Source organism: Ammodytes marinus, assembly GCF_949987685.1.
Source record: "Ammodytes marinus genome assembly, chromosome: 2".
Lineage (NCBI taxonomy): Eukaryota > Metazoa > Chordata > Actinopteri > Uranoscopiformes > Ammodytidae > Ammodytes > Ammodytes marinus.
Genome location: NC_137231.1, coordinates 10,212,429 through 10,228,850, shown reverse-complemented (window position 1 = coordinate 10,228,850; position 16,422 = coordinate 10,212,429). Strand labels below are relative to the sequence as shown.

The 16,422-nt window shown below is 43.5% G+C and overlaps 1 protein-coding gene across 1 annotated transcript; it reads right to left on the bottom strand.

The window, feature by feature from the left end:
- Positions 1–5,400: 5,400 nt before the first annotated feature.
- vsig8b (V-set and immunoglobulin domain containing 8b) lies at positions 5,401–9,877 on the bottom strand. The gene is made up of 8 exons (XM_080039824.1): positions 9,753–9,877; positions 9,378–9,457; positions 7,721–7,890; positions 7,341–7,542; positions 6,952–7,104; positions 6,741–6,863; positions 6,413–6,551; positions 5,401–6,090 (listed from the first exon to the last, which is right to left on the bottom strand). Exons 2-8 carry the CDS (start codon positions 9,448–9,450, stop codon positions 5,853–5,855), a joined length of 1,098 nt encoding a protein of 365 aa, XP_079895950.1. The 5' UTR covers positions 9,451–9,457; positions 9,753–9,877; the 3' UTR covers positions 5,401–5,852.
- Positions 9,878–16,422: the final 6,545 nt, after the last annotated feature.

Here is a 16,422-nt window from a genome sequence, read left to right as displayed (position 1 = left end):
ATTCGACCGGAACACAACAACGTTACATGTCTCCACCTCAACAAGCTACAACGCAAAATGATGCTTATAAATGAATGCCCAACTATCTAAAAATGTCATATGCATATTACAATGTACCGGTAATAAAGCTATAATTACATGTCAGTCACAGTTACCATTACTTTTAATAGCTTAAATACATTTAACTGATAATATCTCTGTACTTTGTTATTACAGGACTTTTACCTATAATGATTTTGCATGAATGAATAAAGTAAAGATTTTAAATACTTCTCCCAGGCTGTCATTTCCTAAATGAAGAAGGATAAAGTCATTCATATTCCATGGTGAGGAATTGCCCCCATATTGGCAAGTATTACAATCATATTGAGCCTTTTTTGCCCCTTTCACACCTAAGGCGACTCCCTCCAACAGGAAGCCGAGGCCTAGTTGGCCCGACTTAACTCGCCTGCATCAGAGGAAGATATGCCCTTTCCCTCTTTGTCCGTTTAGCTGCTGGAGGGAGCCTCTGTGTGTGTGTGTGTGTGTGTGTGTGCGTGTGTGTGTGCGTGTGTGCGTGTGGGATAAGCTGTACTATTGTATCTCTGCTTTGAACCTCACTAGGTGGTGCCAGAGGGTGTAAACTAATGGAGCATTGCAAAGAGGTCTGTTATACTTCTTAAAAACTGTATTTACTCAGGGTATAGGATCGCTGGGCATGAGTGCACACGCCCATACACCCACACAACCGCACGCACGCACGCACACACACACACACACACACACACACACACCTGGGAGCTGTGGAGTACAGGCTACACACTTCTGTTGAGGACCAATGAGCAGATTCATAAGAGGAAGTGCAATTATAAGAGCTTTCCACCGTCTAGTTTATTTTCTTCTCCCTAAAGTGGAGCAGGAGTTTGGGCTGGCAATCTTCCAGTTAATGTGCAACTGAAACTATCTGGAACCTGACTAAGGAAAAAAATCCAAGAACCCCTGTGATAATGAGAAAAAAAAGGAAGTCAGGTTGTGGGTACTTTCTTGCCTTATTAATAATGCTCTATACTCTCGTCACAGTCCCATGTATTTTTTAAAGATTTTTCAGATGGGCACGGAGTTACGTCATGTCCAACCATAATGCTTGAGGATCTGTTTTATAGTCCTCACTATTATTTGTTCCACTGAAATATTAATATTGGTAGGTAGGCTACAGTCTGTTGAGCTGGAGATTCGGATGGAAAGCTGCAGTTACCTGGCTGCTGGGATCACCTCTCCCTCCCTCACCACCTCCCTCTAACTGGCTAACAGCTAAAATACCTTATTGATGCAAGAATTTTCAATTGACGGTGATACAGCAGGACAGTAAGGTCATTACTGAAATGACTTAGCACAAAAAGGAAAAGGGAATACATTTTCTTCCGAGTTTCTAATAGGTTCCGACAATTACTTATTGAATTCAGCACAAAAAGACCTCTAGAGAGTGAAGCAAAAATTGGCTTTTTCTCAGTTAACTTTTTACAGTGACTGTGCTGATGCTGGGTTCGGCTTTCCGTTCAGGCACCTTCATACAAGACAAACACGGGTATACGTCCAGGCAGACGTTGTATTGCTGTATCAGGGCTTTCCAGATGGGCTTTTTGCCGTAGATCAACACCACGGCGGTGAGGGTGGTGTAGACGCACGTGAAGAAGAACGTGAGCGAGATGATGTTCTCGTGGTTGACCGATATCTCGTAGTTGACGTACAGGTCGATCACCAGGAAGAGGATGAAGACTACTACCAGGGACAAGGCCATCTGGATCACCCTCATCTGAGAGCCCAGTTTGGGCCGGTGGGCTCCGTTGGTGCTGGCCTTCATGTGACGCAGATGGATGGCCAGGTGGAGGGATATGGAGAAGCAACACTTCACCATGAGCAAGCCCGGCAGCACGTCGGCCAGGAGCAGATACATGATTTCGTAAATCTGGCCCGGTTTGGTGTCGGGCATCAGAACCCCACAGTCCTTGTTCCCCGTGAGGTTGTTGTCGGCATGAAACACCACCAGCATTGGCATACAGGTTCCCAGGCCCAACAGAGGGATGAGGAAAACCGCTAAGGTGACGTGTTTGAGGATGGTGGCCTGGATGTGCGTGTAGCATTGGTTGGGGGTGGTCACAAGCTTGGTGCTGTAGTAAAAGGTGAGAAAGCTGGCGTCCCACATGATGGTGAATTTGAGGCTGAAGATCAGCAGTAAAATGACGGTGTAAAATGTCGGGATGATGTGGCACTCGGGGTCCATGTCGTCCATGGTCATCCAGAAGTAGCAGATCAGCTGGTGTGCCAAGGCAGCCACCGACAGAGCGACGATGATGGTTTCACTGGCACTCCATTTCTTTTTCTGCCTGTAGTTCCACAAACTCATCAGCAAGATGTAGACGTTGAAAAAGACAGTGGTGACGGCCACCAGACCCGTCATTACCCAGAGGGCCACTTTACTTGCCCCGAGCATAATGATAATCTTTACCCCAGACGCATCTGCAGTGTAAGCCTTTATGAGAGTAACTTTTTTTTTTAAATAATTTGTATACCTCTCTCTAGCACTCAGCAGTCTGCATGTGGGATTCTAAAAGTGTTGTGTTGTTTGCTGCGTTCAAAGAGGAGTATAGCGCACCACACTCCAACCTAGACGATTCTTTTTCTTGCTTCGATGTATTTTTCGAGGTCTCAACCACAGAATGGAATCAGTCACAGTTTGTCAGTGGGCCCCTGGAGGGAAAAGATTCACACATTAAGCTTTTGTAACACTTATAACGGATTGAAATAAGCACAGTCAAAACCTTGTTATTGTCGTTACGAATATGTGAAATCTATAATTTAGGCGGGGATATGCAACATGGAAACTGAAAAGTGTACCTGAGAAGGTCAGAGAAAACACATTATACATTATTTACCTTAAGCGAAGCTCCCATGGGCTGGATGAGGCTTTGTATCACTCTGGAACCAAGGTTTCCGCTTGCATCCTTTGCCTGCTTGTCACCACACAGTCTCAATCAATACCTTTGGCTGCAGTTGAAAAATCCTTTGTTTTGTATATCAAAGCATTAATCTTTGCCTGAAGTTGTCTGCAGTGTACACACACATACACACACACACACACCAAGGTGAAGTCCTTGGATTTAAGTTACCTTGAGCTGAGATCTATATGTAAGCATTGGCTCCGATTTGCATGAGTTATGACCACAGGTAGTGGTGACGGTGTATTTGCATTGATTGACACGGGCTTTGCAGGACATGTGCTCATTGTGGATTCCAGGTCACTTTACTGTAAGTCGATCAGTGCAGCATGGCAGCTCAGCCACACTCAACCGGACTCTGCATGCAAATGATTATTCCTGCAGCGCGGCCACATTTTTACAAACACCAAACCACACACGCACACAGGCAAACACACACACACACACACACACACTCACACACACACAGGCAAACACACACACACACACACACACACACACACACACACACACACACACACACACACACACACACACACACACACACACACACACACACACACACACACACACACACACACATATATTTACCTGATAAGGAAAGCAAATAACCTTTGAATCACCTTCAGAAGTCCTGCTAATACAACACCTTATCACTGTAGTTTAAGCTGTGGAGGACAGGCACTTTGTAGACTGACTTCTAACGAGATGTTGACTTGAAATATAGTTAAGTTGATATTTTATTCAGATTTTGGGCTTGCTAGTTTTAATTACACAACTAACCAATCATATAGCAAACAGACCCTTAATTAATTAAGCAATTAATATGGACTGCCATGGTCCTCACTCGTGTTTTACCTTCATTAGTAATGCCATTGCTGAGTTGAATGTATTATTGTTATTCTATTCATTCTCATTTCATTTTATACCAGACAATCCGGAGACAAATTCCATGAGCAGATTCTTCCTTTTGGACAATAGCATAAAAAAGCTGTTTCTCATGCAGGAGTTCTCTCAATCTAAATGTGAATGCACACTGCAGTAGAAGCCTTTGCGCTAAAATAAAATAAAATGATTAACCCTATTAGATGTTCTGCCCTCTAAGAAATGCATTAGTAAAAGTGGAGATTATATGGTTTTCCGTGTGATGTTGCCAGAAAATTATTGGTAATTATTTATTGCATCTGTTTCCCCAGTTCATGAATGGATGAAAGGACAGACTTGTAGTGATGCTTTCGATGGATACACATACTTTTACAAAATTTAATTGAGTAAACCTGAAAGATACAGACATGTGCACACAGCAGCTGTCAACTTTTAATAATGTCTTCATTTGAAGAAAGCAAGTGACAAACACTGCAGAGGTTCTTAGTAAACATGGTGTTTTTAAGTGTGTTCAGTGGTTTAGTAGTGTATGGGGGTTGGGGTGCAAACTAAAGAGCTGCTGGTTACATTTTCAATAAAAGCTAATCCAAAAGTCAAAGTCTAATTTCAATGTTTTTTTTATTTCTGATCATTTGAAACAGTCACACTGCTTCTAAACAAATGCCCAGCCGTTACAGATAAATGCAGGCCAGACCCTGCCCTAAAGGGGGACTTTGGTAGAATGTATCACCATGGGCCCACATTCGCTCCAACTTCCTGCAGCTCATATTAATTCAGAATGCACCTTTTGAAGATGGGAGCAGGGCACTGTACAGAAGAGAGGTGGGGCCGTGGGCGTAGTGCTGACTCTGGATTCTTAGAGTGGCAGCTGCAGGTTAGAGCCACTAGCTGTAAAGACTAATAACCAGTTCGCTGGCTGCTTTTTGCAAAATTGAAGAAACGCACCACGACACAAACACAAAGCAATATTTTTTTCCAGCGGTTCGTTCTGCAAATGAATTTTTTTTCCTCGAGGCAAATGCACAAAGGCCAACAAAGGCAAAAATTGACTACACTGTCTCTCCCAAACGTCTGACTAATGAGCAGTTTGAAAGTTGAAAGTACAGCCCTAGAAATAGTCCGTCTCCAATCAACGGGCTATGAACACAGATTGTTTGTACGACCATGTTAAAGCACAATTTTAACACATAATATAGTTTACATTTTTCAATACAATATTGAATAATGAACCCCTCATTACAATAAGCTGTATTTGAACCTCTGACCGATTTGAATTGTTTTTGTGTAATCATTCCAATTTTAACATTTCAAAACCAAATGTCTGATTTCATCATGATGCCCTTAATACAGCTCATTCAATCAAGTTGTACATCTTTTTCAGAGATATAACAGTTGTTACATTCTGGGAATGGGAGATGCTTTTGAAATAATATTGTTTTGTATTTCGTCATCCCAGAAACCATCAAACAATAAAAGATGGAGCCATGACACAAACATCCGAATGCTCGGTGAGCCCTGAATGGAGACGGCACTCCCCTCATTGACTTGTCACTTTAAAAACATGTTTTATTGTACACACTTGGAAAATGTAATAAACAGGCTGAGCTGTGTGCAAAAAAAAAAAAGCATCATAGAAAAAAAGCACCAGTAAAAATAACTCTTTTGATATATACATTTTACATACATTTTACACAAAGTCATTGTCATAATGACCTGGATCATGACAGCCGACTCATGTTGTTTACAATAACAGTGATGTGCTACAGTGCTTTGTGAAAGTCAGCCAACTATACATTTATGTTTGTTCAAGGGCTGACGGTAGATTTTATGAGTCCATAGTAGTCGTATACCAGCACTCCCATTATTAAATGTAGCGTATTGCACCATTTGTCATATACATAGCCCACTTTACATAGAGAATTATTTACAAAAAGTCTTTTAATCCTTCTTCAGAGGGAGTGATTCAATACTAAAAATACTTTTGGTTTGTTGTTACACAGCGTATCCGTATCTATGGTCGTAATTGAGGGCAGGAGGGTTTCTCACTGCAGGAGTGGGCTGAGGTGTGCCGTTTGTGTGAATGCTTATGGGGCCTGAAGCCTTGACACTGGACATGTTGCTCCTCACTGAGCTGTACAACACCCCGGGATGGGTGCGGTACCCCATCACTGAGTGCAGACTGGAGGCCCTGCTGGTGGGTCTGCTTGGAGGGGGGGGCGCAGAGTCCTCTCTGGGGGAACAAGTCACAATCACGTAAACATTGGATTTAAAGGCAGAGTCTGTGATTCTAGACACTTGTTGACAAAATAAATGTGTCAAAATCATTGAATAAAAATCCGGTGTTACACAACCTAGTTTGTATGTTAACAGAGGATATGTAAACAAAGGGGTGCCATCGTATAGCAACATGCCTGTTCACAGAGCCTAGGCTGTGAATGAACACTAGATTTTTTTTTTAGAACAGACAGGGTGGATCGTGAGGAGGTACTCACTGATTTGACAAGCATTCTCTTCTCAATTCTTTGAAACAATGTCCTGCTCTTTCATTGTACCTTATTTCGTTTGCGACCTCCTCCTTGTAGCGGCGCTTGTTGCAGCAGCAGCAGCAGAGCCAGATGAGAAACAGGAGCAGGAGCAACAGCAAGAGAGCACCTATCACCGCCCCGACTATCACACCCACCTTGTTGGTAGCTGAAAGACAGGACATAGTGCTTTGTCAGTGCGGCTCTACTTTTCTTTGCCGTCATTAATTCCGGTCTTACCAAGAGGCTTATATGGGATTTTAAAAACTTGCATTTCAGAGCAGAGCAAATATAAAAAAGGGTTCCTTAGTGTGAAGTACTTAGGAGTAGAACTTAGCTGGTGGTATGGTAGACTTACGGTTGTACGCGTGCAGTGCGTATGTACACCGTGCTGAGCCCACAGCGTTTTTGGCCTCACAAGTGTAGCTTCCGACGTTGCTGTCTGTGTGGTTCCTAATCAACAGTTCCCCAGTCTCTAGGTCTTAATGAAAGAAGACAACATTCTGTACATGACTTTCACACAAATAGAGAATCATTAAAGTGTTATAGAAAAGCCTTTTTGTCCTCACCTTGGGTTGAAGTGGGTGGCAATTGCCCTCCGTTGTCTCTCGTCCACGTGTAAGAGAGAGGTTTGGACCCCTGAGAGGATTTGCAGAAGAGGGAGACTTTGCCACCTTTCTCCTCGCCGCCTTCAACCCAACACTTTGGCGTTGACGGGGGGACTATTGGAAGGAAATGAAATAAACATATGGAAAGTTATTAGAGCAATGCTTCAGTGCTTTCCTCCATGATACAGAAAAAAGGTGTGATCACTGACTGACACATTAAAAAGAGCCTCTGCATTCCATATGAGTTAGAGCAGCATATTTTTTAAAAGAGAGAGAGAGAGACAGAGAGAGAGAGAGACGGCTAAGAGTGAAATAACAGGTTGAACTGGTCAAAAGGAATTCCTCCTCACCCATCACCACCACAGTGACTTTTCTAACGTCGACACCCGGCGCCTTCTTGACTTTGCACTGGTAGGTGCCTGTGTCTGAGGCCCTCAAATCAGAGAGGGAGATGGAAGCGTCTCCCGATGAGGGCTTCCCCGTGAATTTGAACCTCCGGGAGATGCTCGGCCTGCCGTATTCGTGCGTCTGGCCGCTTGTGAAGGACAATATCTGTAGATTTGAAAAGATTGGCTTGAGTGAGAGCACTTCTATCAAGGCCGGTTTTTCCACTAAACAGAGCCTTGAGGTAAAAGATAACGCCCACTTGTTGCAACATGTGTTAACTAATAAATCAAAGTCACACAGGTTTCTGTACGACATCCGCGCCTGTCCTCAAACAAACACCTACCAGGCTGTCTTTCTGTGTCATGTCTGGGCTGACGTTGGACCACTCGATGTCCAGGTCTCCCGTGTCTTGGAAGGCCGCGGTGAAGGTGCATCCCAGTTTGACCGTCTCTCCAAGGGCCTTTTGAATGGTCTGTGGCCCCGTGGATGTCACCTGCATCGCCTCTGTCACATCTGATGGATTCAGAGAAATGTTTGATGTCCAATGTGTTTTGATTTAACTAACATCCCCCATCCCACTCCTCTCCACCAACAAAGACAAATAGAAACAAATATATAGAAAATCACTAATTTCTCCCTCAAACATTCTGAAGTCCTGTGGTTGTAAACAGTCTCTGAGTGGAGTCACTGCTGATCTGAGACTAAATGGACTCTTAATTCAAACTGAGGAGGATTCGGCGCTGGAATCAAACTAGAAGTGCTATTTCTTTTATGAAAATGACTTACGTATAAATGTAAAACTCTCAAGGCTCATTGGTTGACAGAAATGTATTGGTAAACGCTGATGGAAACTGACCAGATGAACCTAGGCGAAAAAATGCATTTGACAAGTGGCAGTTGAGTGCCGACTCCAAGTTGACACACACCCTGCTGACTCACTGTTTATGGCCACAGAATCTAATTAATGCTGATGGCTCGACGTTTATAGGACTCATGAACGACATGAGAAAAAAACTCAATGCTGATTATTATATCGTGTTTTAACGCATCCAAATTGCTCATCACGGTAATGGAGCAATCTAATTTTCAACATTGCCACATTTAGTTGTTCAACCTTCTCTACATATCTTAATGGACCATGTTGACAAATTGAATCAGCGTCTCTCTTTGTCACCCCTCCTTGAATCCATTCTGGAAGCGCTTTGATGCCACTGCAACTGAACAATGTCTGTCAAAGGTATTCATGAAAGTATGTTAAGCACAGATTTGACTAAGGGGAGTCAGATGGAAACTGAAATTAGTCAGTAAAAGTGTTTACACTGCGAAAGCCCCCCCTTGGGCCAAATACTGTGATGTGAGGGAGACGTGTTTACAATGTGCATAAGGCAGCTATGCTAACTTGAAGCAGTCAAACTTGAAACAAAGAGCTGCCAACATTCAAATCCCCTGTTACTCCTTATTGGCCCACAGACAATAGGTTCGGATCACTCTCCTCACACTTTGTGTCTGGGAGAAGTCGCACTGAAACTTGGAGAATCAATCCAGGCTCTTAACACCAAGCAGTACACTATTGACCCAATGAGGCGGTGCAGAGGAAGATTCAAGGGCTTTTGTGACCAGATAAGAGTTTTGCATATCTCCTATGTATATGCACATTGTTTTCCTTCTCCCTGCTGCTGCCTGTATTGATTAAACTTTACCTCTGCTTTTATGTTGTCAGTGTGTTAAAATAGACAGCTTGGACGGTGGCCCAACAACTACTTTCTCCCCTGGGGACAATCAAGTCTCACACGCAGCAGCTTGACCCCTTAACAACGGAGGCATATGTACGAGAAAGAGCTATGAATGTTAACACAGGGAATCTGTCAGACAACCCACATTTCAAACACATGGTTCATTTACTGTCCGCAATGCTCCGGCCAGCCGTACTTATCTGAAACCTTATACACACACACTCCTGAGATAAAGAAGAAGAAAAGAAAGAAAAAAAACAGACTCACCTGTCTTTAGTTGAATTGTTAACAAGCACAGCACAGCCACCTTTAGCCTCACACTTGTGAATACTGGCTCCATTATAACCCTGAGAGAGAGAATGTAACATGAAGGGAAGAAATGATTCTGGGTATGTCATTTCACAGAGTGTTTTACTACATCAGAATGCTTTTATTTTTGTCTCTAATTTGATTTAATGGAAATAAAAATACTTCCACTGCATCATCCGACCTCTCTAAAACAGTTGTTTATTTGAGATTTAACACACACCCTGAAGAAGACGAATTAGTGCTTTCATTTAGTAAGTAGGTAAGGCCTGGAATAAATATGAATATGAAAGTAAAAGAAAAAAGCAGAAGCAAGTCAAATAAACTGGGACATACCTTGATAAAGTGACAGAATAATCCCAAGTTAAAGTAGGTCCTTAAAAGCCTGGCAGTGTTTCAAACACTGGTGAAGGTTTGCTTATTTTGCTCTCAGGGTGAAACTCAACAGCAGTATCTGAGGCCACACCCTCTCTGTCCATAGTGCAACTGCTGGCCCCACCTAGATTGTAGGAGGTATCAATCTTTAATTGTTGTGAGGTCATCATTGTGGGTTGGAAATGTGTTGATTTGCTCAACACATTTAGAATGGGAATTTAAAGTTGTTTTTTTTAAGCAGTGCTGTCGGTATTTGTTTTTCTAAACAGTAACCACAGAGATGAATGATAATCTACAGTCCGTTCGTGACTAGCCCGACAGCTATGTTGCTCTGCCACTTTCTTTGCTGGCTTACATATTTATCCGTCATGCCATATCAGTTCATAGCATAACGTCCTGTGAGAAACTGTGCCTCAATATAATAGAGTCTCTGTAAGCTGCTTTGGATAGAAATACATTTCTCAAAATATTTTTGTTGTATGTGGTTCTTGTTGGGGTAGTTGAACAACAATGGGACTTGCTACTATTCCCACCGCCCTTCCCCGACACACCTTCCTGACACACCTTTGGAAACTGCACTGGTTGTTTACTGACAGACAGCACGCATTGGATGGGATGATTTGTACCTAAGATAGGGACAGAGCATGACAGAAGTGCAACTGTACTGCACACTGCTGTGGTGTTTAGACTGCAAATAGACGCCTGCATTAGATGGTTGAGCCTACCAGCCTGCTCTGTCACAACTTCTCATCTTGCTATGAATGATCTGCCAAAATGGAGTGTTTTGATTTGCAGTTACAGAGCTCCAGATCTCTCTCTCTGGGGTGGTATAATTTCCACTATTGATTGTGTGAGTGTCTGCACTACACTATGTGATGTAAATGAAGCATGACGTTAGCCATTACAGGTGGAGTCAATCATTTTTAAGAAAGCTTGTTGTCAAAATCAGTGAATATCTCCTCACCATCTGTGTGTGCTGAAAATAAAATCTAGTGTTAATACACAGCCTAGGCTCTGTAAACTGGTATGTAAACAAAGGGTAAGTAAACAAAGGGGGCCCACCGTAGCTATCAACATGCCTGTTTACAGGTGTTACCACTGAATTTCTTTTCAGTGCACACACAGGACGGACAGGTAACGGATCATGAGATATTCACTGATTTTGGCAAAAAAGTGAATTTGAGAACAAGCATTCCTTCTCTAGAATCACTGACTCCACATTTAAAGCTGGGGTATGTGATTTCTGATTGGTCTAAGTAAACATGAGCTGTACACTTTGACCAATCAGAGCGAGGCTCCGATTCTCTGTTCTTATTGGCTGTTGGGAATGTCCATTCACTTTGGCACGACTTTGTTGGTGTAGAGCGTGTTAGGGAGGGACCATAGGGCAGGGACCAAAGAGAACAAGTGGAGCGGTTGAGGTATTTGGATTCAAATCTCCATCCCGACTACCATTTTCTCCCCAAATCCTCCACCCCAGCTTTAGGTGCTACATTAATGCGAAACTGCCAACTATTTTGAGTGAGAAGATGATCAAATGAGTGACGCTCACGAGGAAACATGATCGGAAAGCGATTTTAAAATCAGCAGATGGACCCTTAACTCTTAACACCTGAGCTTCATGCTTGAGTGGCACAAAATCTAGAAATCTGTCTACGAATGTGTGCTGGAGGGATCCTGCCAACGTCAGGGTGTGTGTGAGGCTTTGCGGTATGGCTGCCTTTGCCAGCAGGTGGTTAATTGCCCTACTCCCTCCCCTTAGTGTAAGAGGAGGATCTGGCACCGGAGTGCTGCACTGAACAGACTGTGTGACAGGACAGGGCGGGACCAAGCACACAGCACTGGGACACAGTACAAGACCACCATTAAAGACTGTTTAAGAGGGAGCGTGTGAACAAGCATGATGAATACACCTGTGTCACACTGGCCATTCTTGTCGCCCAATTATTTCTTAATTATCCCACTCAACTCAGTAAATGAAAAGTAGCCAAACTATGGCTTTGTCTTCACAGCCAAGATTTGCTATAATCCCATCTATCTTCCTAGATTTGGCAAATATAGCCTAATCACACCACAGGGTAGCAAACAAAACCACCTTGACCGATGTCCAAATTACAAGTAAACAGCATAGCAGGGAAGGCAAACAAATGACAAAAGCAGGGAGGGGGGACGTTACGGAGAGGCTGGGCTTTGCCAGCAGCCATACTGAAATAGCATGGCAGCGTGAGTCACGGTGTGTCAATGTCAGGGAGCCAGTTGGGCTCACATACTATATTCCTCTTTTTAAGGTGGAACGCCACTGGGACGAGGATGGCGCTGCTGGCAGAGGGATGCAGTCACTCAGCCCCTCAAAGAGCTACGCGAGTGGAATAAAGCCAGCACACTCTGGGCCACACACTATATTCATGGCCCCCCTGAATCTGCGCAATTAAATGTCCACTCTGAAAGTGGAAATTGATTTTTTTGTCTACTTCACGACAATCAGTTGTTATTCACAGATGTGCTGGCCATCATAAACACATACTTACTCTGCAGCCAGGTTGGTGTTAGTTACACTTTGCAATAATGAGTACAGAGGTAGCATACCTATTGTTGCCCAACGTCATCCAATTCTAACTGTCTTGTTAAACTGTGAGACCAGTATGATCACTTCCTCGCTCCAAGCAGGGTGCATTTTCAGCTGCTCCTGCCCAGCATGTATCATGTATCATGCTGTAGAGTTAAAAAAAAAAGGCAAATGCAAAGATTCCTTCCAGCGCCTGTGATTCTTTATCACAGTAAGTAACCCGCTAAGGAAAGGGCACATCTACCATCAAAGCATGTTTATATTGATGCTGGACACAGTGGGACAAAATCCGATTTGTTTCCTACCATGCTTTCATTTTCTAGTAGGCTACTAATGATATTGGAACTAGTGCATGCAGAGACATAATTGTTTTGACTTTTATTTTTATACATCATTGTAGGAGGATATACAAGCACATAAAGTTATAACAGAAATAGAGAGTGGAAGTTAAACTTCTGCCAGTAAAAATACAACATTGCACAATGCCAAGGCTGAAATCTGTAAAAGGTGAGCAGGGTTATTTCATAGAATAGGCACCACGGATACAAATTGAGAGTGTTTTTTCTTCCACTCTAGCTCTTCTGCTGTAAATCTCGGTCTGCATGTGGACAATTATGGAGCGTTATGTCACCAGCCATCTAACGAAGAGCGTGTGCCAAAAACCTTTCCTGTCCATTCAGGCAAAACGCTACCTGAAGACTGAAATTAGGCAGGTGGTTATTAAATCCACGTGAAAACAAGAAAAGCCTTGACGGTCCTGCTTCATTTACAGTAGGCCACTCCTCAGGCCTGCTTATAACCTCTTAACATGAAAAGGCTGGGCTATGAGAAATTCTGCATTTAAAGTAGGAAAGTAGATATGATTTTATCGTGTATTTACTACTCCATCCCTCCCTCGGTTCATCAGCTGCCCACCCACATATACCCCGTAGACACACACACACACACACACACACACACACACACACACACACACACACACACACACACACACACACACACACACACACACACACACACACACAGCTCCGAGCAATATGAGCACGGTGGACCCCATAATCCAATAAGTTGTGCTTCTTGTGCTAAACCCAGTGAAGTCTGGCACACAGAGAAAGTCCATGGAGAGTACAGTCCCCTAAGCCTGGCTTGCAGGAGTAGGATAGAAACTGTGTTCTCTGAAAAAGAACTTCAGATCTCTCTCCCCCTCTCTGCTTCTCTGAGAGCTCATATTTCCCCACACACACACATTGTGGAAATGTGATATAATCGTGTAATTAAATGCTAACTTCTCTGCTTTTAAAATATAAATTAAGAGAAATGTTCTTGGAATAACAGCATGGTTCATTGACTGTGTTATGGGAAAAATACTGGTTGCTTTATGTCAGAAACACACACACACACACACACACACACACACACACACACACACACACACACACACACACACACACACACACACATTCATTTGGAAAGGAAATTATTTCCGCAGAACTGCAGTCCAGTTGATGGGTCCGCATACATGCTTGGCCATGCTTAAAAGCAACAGAATCATCTGTAGAGTAACAGCAATTTTCATCAAAACACAAACAATATAGTTTGCCAAGTTGAATTTACATTCTTTTGATGCCATTTGTCTTTGTAGCCTGTCACAGCTACAAATGACTGAACTTGACTTTGTTGTAGTCAGACAGATAGCAATGATGGACAGTATATAGAAAACTAAAATATATAATAAAAAAGACACTTGCAAACACAAGTGCACTTACGCAGCAATTATGCAAGCACTCATGCTATTACACAATTTAGGAGGACACTCCATCCACCCTATTTACAAACTGCTGCTTGTCCTTGCTCTGAGGCTTAAGCGTGGACCAAACCTTAAAGTAAGACATCAACATTTAGGGGCAGTAGCTTATTCACTTTCAAGCATAAAAACATCAACTAACTAGGTCACTTGGGAGAAGCATATCAACCTGTATGTGCTTCACATAATGCCCCTTTGTTGACCCTATGCAGTGCAGTTTTTGAAACAGTTTTGTCTCTTCACTTATGCATGCTCTTGATGGCTGTAGTAGTGCAGGTAAAACATCTCAACCTCAACCCCAGAGGTATCAGATTAAAGAGACAGCTTTGGTGCTAGCCTACAAGGGGAGCGTGTTTACAGTTCCCACAGCTCTATGTTCCCACAGCCCTGTGTTCCCACATTTCTACAGTAAGTAGTCCCACTACATAATAAGAGAATAGTATGTCTGTGTGTGTGTGTGTGTGTGTGTGTGTGTGTGTGTGTGTGTGTGTGTGTGTGTGTGTGTGTGTGTGTGTGTCACTCCTATTGTAACCTCTTTCTGTCCCCTTACCCTTAGGACCAGGACACACCGGCCCGATAATCGGGCGTCGGACATCGTCGGAGAGTCTGGAGGGGGTGGGGACACAAATCTGTTTGGTGTGTTCGGTGACGTCGGCCGTCGTAGATGTCGTCGGGCTTCTTTTCAGCCGATTCAACATGTTCAATCGGCGTCGGGCAGTCTTTCAGCCGGAGCAATCTGATTGGTGGAGGGCTCGCCCGTCTCTGCACTGCCACGGCAGCGGAGCAGATATTACTTTCACTTTTGTCAAACATGATTTAGGAAGCTATCGAGAAAATAGAAGAATGTTCGGATTGTTATGTAGGCTAAACTCAATAAGCACATATCATTAGATTGTCCGTGCATGACGTTTTCGCATGTTTTCAGAAATAGTGGAGGTAGTTTGGGCGAGGAGCGGAGAACGTACGGCAAGTAGGTAGTCGGCTCGGTGTGTTCTTCGCATTTTTTTGACCGCGTCGGGGAGAATGAAGCTGCCTGCATCGGCAGACTCCATTTTCTGGCGACGGTCGGTAGTCGGACCGGTGTGCCCTGGCCTTTAGCCAGCTTTGATGCCTGAACCTAACCGCCACTTTCAGGACCATCGGGCCCTTCAAGTTGCTTCAGCGGTTTTTGTATTGCAGAAGCTATTTCTATACTGAAAACTTTCAAAGCTCTGGTGCTGAATTCATCATCAGTATCATGATGCAAGTTATTAACTTATAAACATTGATATAATTCTTAAAGTGGACCTATTATACTTTTCAACTTTTATGACCTATAAACGTTGTTATAATGATTTATAGTCATGTTTAACCATACTAGCGTATCAAATAATTACGTACATGCATTTAGACGTATTCCCTGCTGACCGTCTGGGGTGGTTGTGCAGAGCGCTAAACACTTGGGCAGCCGGTCGAGAAATCACGTGTTGAAATCGGTTAAAATTTCCTGCCATCGTGTCGTCATGATTCCGGATTTTTCCATATATGGTAATGCTGCAACGTGGTGGCGCGCTCCTGCCATGCCCCCACATGGAGAGAGACTGCTGTGCTCGCTCAGATGTTACACTGACTCAGATGAGAGGAAGAGTTTCCCGAAAATCTACATGGTTTTTTGTGATGTGATTCGTGTCAGGTTGCTCTATAGCAGTTTTTAACAAGAAATTAAGACCAGAAAAGTAGTATAATAGGAGATATTTAACAAATAACTGCATAAGGTAATTCAAATGGCTCCGGTGGCGCTGCACGGTAGCGACCCGGGCTTGTGCTACGTTGCTTTTGTTTATTGTTTTTTTTTACAAGTTGATTGTTGTTATTATATCGGCAGCCTACCTTGGAAAGTGCTTGAGACTGTGACTAAGTTGCCTGTGCAGCAAACAATTGTTATTTCTACTTCACCGGATAGCCTTGGACAATGGCGTCTAGCCTGCAACTGGTAATGCTGGCGTTAATCACCAGCAAACTTTTCATCTTCAGTCCTTGTGAAGCAACGTCGCAGTGGGATAATGGATTACGGCTATCGTACTCTAGAGATGCACTACTCTCCTTCCGATCGCGCCAGACTATTCCGCCAGATCATCTACCAGCTGAGATTCGAACAACAAACACCGGTGCTCGCCTGCTGCGGAAGAGAGGGAGGCGGGGAGGCCTACGGGAACGTCTCCGCCGAAGAACCAGCAGACCACCGCTGCCTTCAATCATCCTGAGCAACGCGCGATCACTGA

Bases quoted from the DNA above. Each gene is read 5' to 3' on its own strand.
- vsig8b (XM_080039824.1), bottom strand. From the start codon at position 9,450: ATGGAGCCAGTATTCACAAGTGTGAGGCTAAAGGTGGCTGTGCTGTGC. The intron at 6,552-6,740 runs GTAAGTCTACCA...CCTGTCTTTCAG, and splicing joins CGCACTGCACGCGTACAACC to CTACCAACAAGGTGGGTGTG. The intron at 6,091-6,412 runs GTACAATGAAAG...TTGTTCCCCCAG, and splicing joins GAGGTCGCAAACGAAATAAG to AGAGGACTCTGCGCCCCCCC.